Here is a 10,556-nt window from a genome sequence, read left to right on the forward strand (position 1 = left end):
TGATATTGATACTATTATCAATGACTTCGTATCTACAAATGTTAAAAGAAAATATTTAAGATGATCTCTGGAAAGTGTTTGAGGTGAGCGTTGTTTTTTATATACTTTAAGTGTTTATCGGAAAAAAATAATACATCGAATATTATATTTGTAATTTATATATTAATTATTTTTTTGATGTTTTAATTCAAATGGACCTGTTTTTAGTTTCGCCTTAGGCCGCCAAAATCTCATGACCAGCCTTGCCCCTTACTTCGTGACTCTAGATCCACCACTGCTTGCAGACATCTCTAATGATTCACATAGGGTACTGGAAAAGAAGTAATAAAATCTTCTGAATTATTCAAACTTGCAGCATATATAGACAACAAAAGTGATGAACCCTTTGAACGCGCACGCGTGTGTACTTAGCCTAACCCGAACTACTTCTAGGTGCTACTGCAGAAATACACCAGTGCGACAAAAAAGTGTTGATCCTTCGGTTCAAACATGGGCGGGTAGGCTGAGCACCCATCGCTGCCACCGAGCTAGTGGTATTATGCGTTCCCACGCACTGGAGATCTGGTGCTTCCCAATCCCTTCTATAGTGTGTATGGATACGCACATATGTGTGTACGTATGTAGTGTGCGTTCTCGCTTGTACCCTTAAAAAAGAAGTGGTGAAACCTTCGGAATTATTCAAAGTTGCATCACATGCATGGTCACATGGTTAGCTATATTGTAAGGAACAAGTGCAAATGTATACCTACATTTGTACAACCTAAAGTAGCTCAGCTCATATCATTTATGTGATGAACTCCCCAAAAACATCCGTGATCATCACCGTAATCACATAAGGTTTGGTTTTGGGTGAAAATATATGAGCCCTACACAGCATGACGAGCCGTGACTAACATGGACCCAGCTGCCGGTCGGGCTCGCGCAGTACAATGCACTTGCCAGAATCAATCATCTCCCTGACAGCCAGCCTTGTTGGGATCCACTCCACGTTCCCGTTCCCGGCGTGTCCCGCCGCGCGGCTCGATCACATGGCGCGCCATTGATAAACTCCCTCGGTTGACTGAGCCGCTGTAGTGTACCGCCTCCAGCAGCTACGCCGGGTGGGTGGGTGGTTCGTGGTTGGTTGGCCGGTGATTGCAATGCGCTTGCCACGCGTCGCTGATCTTTGGGCGAGGCGTTATATAATTGTCCTGCGTTGTCTCGTGCGAGCTGGGTGCGAGATCCTAGGTGGATTGTCCTGTGTCCGCGCTTGAGGCCGGCCTGCTGCGGAGGTTATGGGGAAGGCTGGGAGGTGGCTGAAGAGCATCTTGGCGGGGAGGAAGGACGGCAGGGGGAGGGAGAAGGCGCTGCAGCAGCAGCAGCAGCAAGGTGACGCGACGCCGCTGCCGGCGGCGAGCACCCGGGAGAAGAGGCGATGGAGCTTCCGGCGGCCGGCGCCACCGGGGAAGGCCGCGGCGCCGTCACCGCTGTCCCTGGAGCCGGGCGTGTCCGGTGCGGGGCTCGCTGGCCTGTCGGTGTCGGGGCGCGAGCTTGAGCTTCAACAGAGCGACCACGCCGTGGCGGAGGCGGCAGAGGAGAGCGACGTGTTGGCGAACTGCCTCGTCGAGGAGGCGGCCGCCGCCAGGATCCAGGCCACCTTCAGAGGCTATCTGGTGAGTCTGAAAACAATGTAGCTGCACTTAGCGCTGTAACTGTAATTAGACCCTCAGAGAATGATTAGTTAAATGTTTTAGTTCAATCAAGTTCTTATTTTGCAATAAGTACATTTTGATAAATTTGCAATTACAGCTAGTAATGCACACCAGTGTTACCTATATACGGACACAGATATCAAAATCTGACTCGAATTTGGATATCCGATTCGACAAAAAAAAATTGAACACTTGAAATACAATTCATAGTCCGATACAACTCATACTCGAATTCGGAGTATCCGATCAGAAAAAAAATTAGACACGTGTGTCCAAGTAATACTGATGCACACAAGAGTAGTATCTTGGCTTGGCATGCCATTATGCCATACAACCTGATCAAATGCACAAGCAATCCGAAAAATATGCCACGGTCATCCTGTCCTGATGATGTGAACAACTGCGGCATTGCAGGCGAGGAAGGCGCTGTGCGCGCTGCGGGGGCTGGTGAAGCTGCAGGCGCTGATCAGGGGCCAGCTGGTGAGGAGGCAGGCCAACGCCACGCTCCGCCGCATGCAGGCGCTCGTCTCGGCGCAGTCCCGCCTGCGCGCGCAGCGCGCGCGCATGCTGGAGGACCAACGCCGGTCGCCGCAGCACCCCAGGCGCCGCAGCTCCTACGTACGTAAATCCCGCGCGCGACCAACTTGCGAAAAGTCCCGGGCAAGCCTAGTGACAACGGTTACTGTGTATGGGCGCAGGAGATGGACCGGTCCGGCGAGGAGCACGTCAAGATCGTGGAGATGGACATCGGTGAGCCGACACGGCTGGGGCGGAGCAGCTTCTCGGCGGTGGCGCGCGAGTCGAGAGAGCGGCGCCTCGCGGAGTACTACTACGGGCAGCGCTCGCCCGCGCCGTCGCCGTCCGCGGCGTCGTTGGCCGAGCTGAGCCCGCGCGCGTACAGCGGCCACTTCGAGGGCGTCTCCGCGTTCGACCCCGCGTCCACGGCGCGGAGCAGCCCGTACGTGCCGCCGTACGCCGACGCCGCCGAGCCTGGCTCGGGGTTCTTCGTCCCGAACTACATGGCGAACACGGAGTCGTCCCGAGCCAAGGCCAGGTCCCAGAGCGCGCCGAGGCAGCGCACCGACGCGCTGGAGCGGCAGCCTAGCCGGCGCCGCGGCGTCCCAGGCGCGCCCAAGAAGATGATGCAGCGGTCGTCGTCGCACATCGGCGCGTACGGGTACGAGTACCCGTGGACGGGCGTGAGGCTGGACCAGTCCTGCGCCTCGCTCGTGGGCAGCGAGTGCGGGTCCACGAGCACCGTGCTCACCGCCGCCACCATCGGCTACTACCGCTCGCTCGTCGGATTCGAGGTATTCATCATCCATGATACTGAAATCGATACTAGAAGTTTTTTGTTCGTGAACTGACGAGCTCCTGTGTTCTTGTTCGTGTTGCTGCAGGTACACAGGGGCCACTACTGAACTGAACATCTAGCTGCAAGAAATGGCAACTCACCGATGTATCAAGCACTACCTGAACCATTAGTGTTTGTGCAATGTTTTAGAGACCCATCAGTGTTGGATGATGGCTTTGTGAAATTCTTAGTTGTTTCTTCTCCTCTCCCTCTCCGACCTTGAAGTATCTGCCCTGCATGTCGCCCACGACGTGCGTCCGTCGACGGTAGCAGGCCGGGAGCTAGGCTAGCGCTGTTCCGTTTCGCGTGTGCCGGCCGGCGAGTTCGACGACCTCTACGCGCGCTCGACCATCCTGCCTGCCTGCGTGCGTGTGCGGCAGGCAGGCAGGCTCTAGGTCGAATAAAGACCATGACATGCGTCGTGCCGCCGCGCCCAAACCAAACGCGTCGAGTGTACGTGCATGACAGGCGACGTACCGACGACGACCTAGTTAGGTAGCAGGTGATTAATTCGACTTGGACGGCTGATTTTTCGACAACCTTTTTGCAATGGCCTAAATAGAAAAACAAAAAACTCTAATGGAACTTGTGTCGAGCAACGTGTGCCACAATGTCATGGAAAACTTCGAAAAATGTAAGCTTGCAACTGAATATGAACTAATCGATTTTCCCGTAAATCACTGTAGCACAATGTTGTTTATTTTTTTTATAATGGAAACATCGAGCAGCTATAACCGTATAAGAGTGCATCCTCAGTCCCTACATAGATAGGATGCGTAGATGAAAAAGAGAACCGAAATCGAAAGGGATACAAAACAGTTTTTGAATAGAGGTGTTGGGATGGTCTCACAGACCCCTTGGATATAAGGTTGAAGAACTCCATGAATGTCGTAAACTAACAAAACTTATAGTTATCATGGATTGCTGTATTGCAGGAACCTTCCAAACTCTTCGCACACAAGGAACAATTCTGATAGCTAGTGCAAGTGAAGCCTTCGTTGGGCCTTCGGAGCTCAGTAGAAGGGCTTCACTCGATGCCACAAGGGGGTCGCTCGAAGGAACGCTAAAGGTGCAGCTGAGCGGAGACTTTTGGAAGTCCAAGCGAAGGGTGGCCCAAGTCCTGCATGAAGACGGAGCAAAGGGAAAATGCATGGTCGAAGAGAGGACCATTAATAGCGACCGAAGACCATAAAGGGTAAGATTGTAAATAATCTGGATGTACATAGGAAAGTACCGTAATAGCCTCGAATATACCGAGCATGTGACAATTGGAGGGGCAATCTTGTAAAATGTAATAGCGACCGGTTGGGTACGGCCTATAAACATAGTATAACTATAACTGATATGACTAGTGATATTAATACAATAAAAGACTTCCCCACTTTGTGTACTTTTCTCTATAGCCTTTGGATCACTCTGGGGTCTGAAGGCCCATCACTCTATTGGCAACGCTAGTTCCCAACAGTTGGTGTCGTCTGTGGGGATTGACACATTCTGAAATCATGCCACCCAAAAAGAAGTCGAATGACTGATCACCACTTCGATTGAGGAAGTCAAAGAGGACCAACAAGAACAAGATGATGTAGCCGTGCTAGCCACTAAGGATGGTCGAGCTCACGAGGACCTAACTCACCAGGAATATGCAAATACTTTGATGTGAAGGGTAGAGGCTGACCTTCATGCTCGTTTCGAAGCTTCGGTAGCAACCAAGGAGAAGGCCCCTTATTTTGAATTGCATGATGACTTCGATAATTTTCGAGACTACGAAGACAACGAAGAAGAAGAAGCCAAAGTAAAAAGAACTGCACGGCTAGAAGCCGAAGACCTAGAATGACGAATAGCACAAAAGAAGCATATGATAGAAAGCTTGATAGTGAGTCAAAAGGCGGCTAAATACCGTCGTCGAGCTGACGAAGCCAGAAGAATGATGAAGCAGTTGCAAGGCCAGATCAATGTGCTGCAGTGTGAGGAAGTGCAGCACACCATCACCCCTTTGTCAACATTTACAACACGGACTACGCAAGATCTTCAATCCAAGTCACACACAGGTGACCCAGACTCCCCGCTCTCCTCTGGCTTGCAGAACTAGCCTTGGCCTTCGGGGTTTAAAATGCCAAGAATGGTGATGTTTGATGGAGAATCAGATCTAAGGGAGTTTATCATGAGCTTTGAGGCAGTAGTTGAATCAGCTGGTGGAGATGACACGGCACTGGCAAAGGCCTTCATATTGGTTGTAAAGGGAATAGTAAGATCTTGGTATTCTACTCTACCTCCGGGGTCGATATATTCCTGGGAGCAGTTGTGCGATGCCCTTTTCTGTATTTGCTTGGGCAATCATGTAGAAAAGGTCACAACCAGTGACCTCTTCGTGGTCAAGTAGCAGCCAATGGAATTGCTCAAATACTATATGTACGATGTCAAGCGAAGGGCTTGAGTGAGGGCACGATCATCGATGCCACTATACAGGGCGTCAGAGGAGGGCTACAGAGTATTTAGGAATTCTTAAACAAAATGGAGGAATATCCAAGATTTGAAGCAGACCATCAATGAAGGAAAAAGCGAAATTGCAGCCTTAAAAATGCTGAAGCCATCTCCCTCCAGCAAGGATGGAAGTAGTGGCCAACCAAAAGACATGTTGAAACACTTGAAGAAAAGCGATACCTTCGGGTATGTTCCGAAGCAAAAGGAAATCAACCGGATAGATTTTAAGTGGGTTTGCTTGGACTATGCTCTTCCTTCCCTTGGATCAGATAGGAAATCAGAATATGGGCCCGAGGACGTCTTGCAAGAGGTTGTTGAAGCCCATGGTGGTGGAGGTCGTGGCAGCCAAAGCAGTAGAGGTCACGGAGGCTGAGGTGATCGAGGAGGACAGGTACCGTGTGATCCAAGCATACTATATTGTGAGCTACACAGGGAGGGTGCTAGTCATACAACCAAGCAATATCCACATATTGTAGCCATGAAGGAAGACCTACGGAAGCAACCCTTCGACCCTACAAGAGTAGTGCATCACACCAAGCCATATAGGTTGGGCAATGCATGGCAATGTCAACATGGCCAAGGCCAGCCTCACGGGCCAAACCCCTCGACCTTTGCTTCTCAATGGCGTCAAATGGCTTTGGCACAGCCATATGTTCTGGCACCTCTGGCTCCACAAAACCAGATATACGCTCAATCAGCGGCTATTCAAATATTGCTTCCACCTCCTCCGCCAAGACCCACAATCGAAGCACCCCGAGAAACCAACAGGTCGGTAAACACACTAACACATGGAATGAATGTGGTGTTGACAATCACTAGTGGCTCTAATCAGGAAACTGAGTTCAAAAGGCAACAAAAATAATATGTTCGAAGGGTTAACCATGTCAGTATAGGCCCTACCTTCGTCCATTCGAAGTGGTCTCATGTCCCCATCACCTTCTCACATGAGGACATGAGGGTCCTAAAATACCAGCTTATAGATGCCTTCATCATCACGGCTAATATTTCAAGGAACGAAGTCTATAGGATTCTGATAGACGGCGACAAATCGGCAAACATCATCTTCACAGATGCCTTCAATAGGACGTATTTGCAATGAATTAATTTACAGAAGGTCGGATCTCCATTGCTAGGCTTCGGTGGCAAAGCAATCAACGCTTTGGGCAAAATTGAGATACTGATCTCTTTTGGCAAAGGGTCAAACTTTCAGATAGAAAGTATTATTTTTTATGTTGTCGATATACCCTACCTATACAATGCAATCTTTGGAAGAGGGGTGCTAAATAAGTTTGGAGCAATAACACACCAAGGATATTTGTGCATGAAAATGCCTAGCCCTGGAGGAGTCATCTTGGTGTTGGGAGATCAAAAAATGGCACGAAGAATTGAAGCAAGAAATACTACAGGCTAGCACAACGTCCATGTCATGACAGAACCTTTGTCGAAGCCTCTACAAGCCAAAGAGTACTCCAGACGCAGAGTTTCGAAGGCTAAACCCAAAGGCCAAATAAAAAAAAAGTATTGTTGTGTCAAGATAGACCAGAAAAAACTATGGTAATAGGAGTTGAAATGACACAAGAAGCTCAGCGAAGAACAAAAAGGTTTCTTCGCAACAATGAAGATGTCTTCGTATGGGCACTGAAGGATTTGCAAGGGGTCAGTAGAGGTATCATCGAACACACTCTAAACATTTATCCGAAGCCAAAGCCAAAGAAGCAAAGGGTTCAAAAAGTGTCAAAGGAAAGAGAAGATGCAGCGAAGGCCGAAGTACAAAAATTACTCGACACTAGGGTTATATGCAAAGCATACACTCCGAATGGCTGGCCAACCTGGTTTTAGTAAAAAAAAAAAAAGCAATGGCAAATAGAGATGTGTGTTGATTTCACAGACCTAAATAGAGCATGTCTCAAGGATGACTTTCATTTGCCACGCATCGACCAGTTAATAGACTCCATAGCTAACTGTAAGATATTAAGCTTTCTGGACGCATACTCGAGATATCATCAAATTTGGATGGTGAGGGAGGACGAGACAAAAACAAGCTTTATGACCTCCTTTAGAATATAGTGTTTCGTAAGAATGGCCTTCGGCCTTCAAAATGTTGGGGCCACCTTCGTCAAATTGGTCCAGATTATACTGCAGTCACAATTGGCAAGGAATGTATCTTTATATGTCGATGACATAGTCACCAAGAGTACCAAACATGTTGATCATTTGGATGACCTTCGGGAGACTTTCGATAGCCTCCGAAGCGTGGGATTGAAGTTAAATCCAGTGAAGTGTGTATTCGGTGTGCGCGCCGGGAGGTTTCTAGGATTTTTGGTGTTAAAAAGGTGCATCGAAGTAAACCCAAAAAAATAAAAGCAATACTTGATATGAGGCCTCCAAAGAATGGGAAAGAGGCACAACTGTAGCGAAATGGGCCCTATTAGGCCATGATTGTGATTTTAGTGATTAATGACAACATAGTCATTGGGACTAACATGTTTGTCAAGAATATATATTAGTAGGTCTCATGAATGCAATACATCAAGAAGCCACCACAGCTAGGATAAAGTTTGATTGAATTGGAAAAAGTCCTAGAGAAATTATTTTCACTGGAAGGTCCGGCGCTGGAAGAATTGCACTCACCAGAGCATTATGTCCAGAGGTAGTTTGCCTCACCGGATGATCCAGTGATAAAGAATATACATGCCGGAGCAATTCTATCAGAAGGAGTCAGAGTGGATTGCACTCACGGGAAGGTCCGACGATCAGAAGAGATGTACACCGGACTATTTAACAGAAGCTTGGTATTTTCAAAGGAAATGGATTATAAGGAACCGGATGATCCGGTGATGAGATGGATATCACACTGGAGCATTTTGTGACTTGTGTCACGGTGCAGAAGACTATAACTCACCGGATAGTCTGGTGATGAAGCGATGCACACTGGAGGCTTCACTAGAGCATTTAACAAAGTGTGTGAAAAACCCAGAAAAGAAGAAGTTCTACACACCGGAAGGTCCGATGATGAAGACAGTGCACACCGGAGTATTTTGTACAGAGAAGAAGTTTGGCGTGGTCTGGCTCAAGTATACTCGTCGGATAGTCCGGTGATGGATTGATGGTTACACTGGATAATCTGGTGTTCAGAAGAAATATGAGTGGAGTTCCAATGGCTAGTTTTCTCGAATGTACACACCGGATGGTCCGGTGCTTGTACCTCTATTAACACTGGATCATCCGGTGTTCACAGAATATATGAACTGTTGGGATAACGGCTAGTCCGTAGGGTTGAGGCTATTAATACCCCTCCACTCATTCATTTGGAGTTGCTAGAGTCCAGAGAAACCCTTATACATCTAAGAAGACATCCAAGCCATCCAAGAGCATAAAATGTTCATCCAAGGTGATTAAGCACACCATTATTGAGTGATTAGTGCTTATAGTTCTAGAGAGAAGAGTTGCTAGGTGCTGCAACATAGAGTGTGGATCAAGGAGTGATCCAAAAGTGTACCGAGAGGTACGCCGACGCCTTGGAGTCTTTGTGACTCGCTAGTAACTTGTTGATCCTCCGACTTGGTATGGAGCAGCGACAAGAGGATTGCGCAGGGACGCGGAGGCCCTTGTCTTTGTGACTAAAGCTCCGAAGTGAAGATGGTGTACAAGTGACCAGAAGAGAGGTTAGTGGTGAGACCTCGCCTTGGTGGCTTGGTGGCTCATCGTGCTTGAGGCCTTATCCTGGTGAATTGGTATCTCAAGAGCCGTGACCAAAAGAGACTTGGTGACCGAGAGTATATCCTTTGTGGAGCTCCAACGTGGACTTGGGGAGACTTGTGTGCCACTGATACTATGGGATAAAAATTCCTCGTGCCGAGTTTGTCTCTCTACCTCATTTACGTTTCCGCATTTACTTACTTACAATTTACCTTGCAATTCTCTTAAGTGGTAGAGTAGACACACTAGATAAGCCTAGAGCACATTTAGATAGAAATTGAGATAGGCTTATCTTGTGAAAGTTTTGGAGCCAATAGTTTTTTAAGTGTCCTAATTCACCCCTCCACCCCTCCCCTTCTTAGGACGTCTCCGATTCCCTTCAATAGTGATTGGCCGGAAGATTAGCAGCTTTGAGTCGATTCATTGCCAGATCAGCTGAGTGAAGCATGCCTTTCTTCAAAGCCATCGAAGGCTTCGACCCATTTAGGTGGAGCTCAGAACAGCAGAATTCTTTTGATGAATTGAAGGAATATCTAACAAAGTCCACAACGTTGACTAGCCCAGATCCGAAGGCCGAGTTATTACTATACATCAAAGTTTCTCCTTCGACAGTAAGCATGGTGCTTGTGCAAGAAATGCAAGTCAAAGAAAAATTGAAACAATGTTTGGTGTATTATGTTTCGGAGGCATTGACAGGGTCGAAGAGGTTCTACTCTGAGATGGAAAAAAATGGCATATGCAGTGTAATGGCCTCATGAAGGCTTCGGTGTTATTTCACAGCACACAACATAATGGTACCACCTCTTACCCCATGTGCAACATGGTTGGAAATCATGAGGCTACGGTAAGAATTGGAAAATGGGACGTGGAGATAGCGTTGTTTGCGTTGTCATTCGTTGCGCAGACGGCAATAAAATCTCAAGACTTGGCAGAATGGACACCGCAGGCTGAAGGCCAAGAAGAAGTACCATTAGACCCAGTGTGGATCAAATATTGTGACTAAGCTTAGGGGGCTTCAGGGGTCGGCGCCGCAGTAGTTGTAACTTCACCTTCGGTAAAACTATGGTACGTAGCCAGGCTCAACTTTCAGTCAACAAACAATGTTGCAGAGTACAAAGCAATACTACTTGGCCTTCATAAGGCACAAGCCCTCGGCACCCAAAGGGTGCTGGTCAAGACAGATTCCCAAGTAGCCGCATGCCAGATCGACAAAACTTTCTAGGTGAACGAACCAGAGTTGGCCAAGTATATGGCAATTGTGCTAAGCATGGAAAAGAATTACTTATGTTTCACTATCAAGAGCATCTCAAGAAATAACAATTTTGAAGCTG

General features: G+C 47.8%; 1 protein-coding gene across 1 annotated transcript; it reads left to right on the forward strand.

Moving 5' to 3' along the window:
- The first annotated feature begins 1,274 nt into the window (after positions 1–1,274).
- On the forward strand, positions 1,275–3,271 carry LOC133903766 (protein IQ-DOMAIN 19-like). Its single transcript, XM_062345226.1, has 4 exons — positions 1,275–1,652; positions 2,106–2,309; positions 2,390–3,001; positions 3,092–3,271. Exons 1-4 carry the CDS (start codon positions 1,275–1,277, stop codon positions 3,110–3,112), a joined length of 1,215 nt encoding a protein of 404 aa, XP_062201210.1. The 3' UTR covers positions 3,113–3,271.
- The last annotated feature ends 7,285 nt before the right edge of the window (positions 3,272–10,556 follow it).

The sequence above is a fragment of the Phragmites australis genome, chromosome 21 (assembly GCF_958298935.1).
Source record: "Phragmites australis chromosome 21, lpPhrAust1.1, whole genome shotgun sequence".
NCBI lineage: Eukaryota > Viridiplantae > Streptophyta > Magnoliopsida > Poales > Poaceae > Phragmites > Phragmites australis.

What these genes read in the sequence shown, in the direction of transcription:
- LOC133903766 (XM_062345226.1), top strand. Translation starts at nt 1,275, where the DNA reads ATGGGGAAGGCTGGGAGGTGGCTGAAGAGCATCTTGGCGGGGAGGAAG. An exon ending in CCACCTTCAGAGGCTATCTG is followed by an intron (nt 1,653 to 2,105) that starts GTGAGTCTGAAA and finishes GCGGCATTGCAG; the next exon opens with GCGAGGAAGGCGCTGTGCGC. An exon ending in CCAGGCGCCGCAGCTCCTAC is followed by an intron (nt 2,310 to 2,389) that starts GTACGTAAATCC and finishes GTATGGGCGCAG; the next exon opens with GAGATGGACCGGTCCGGCGA.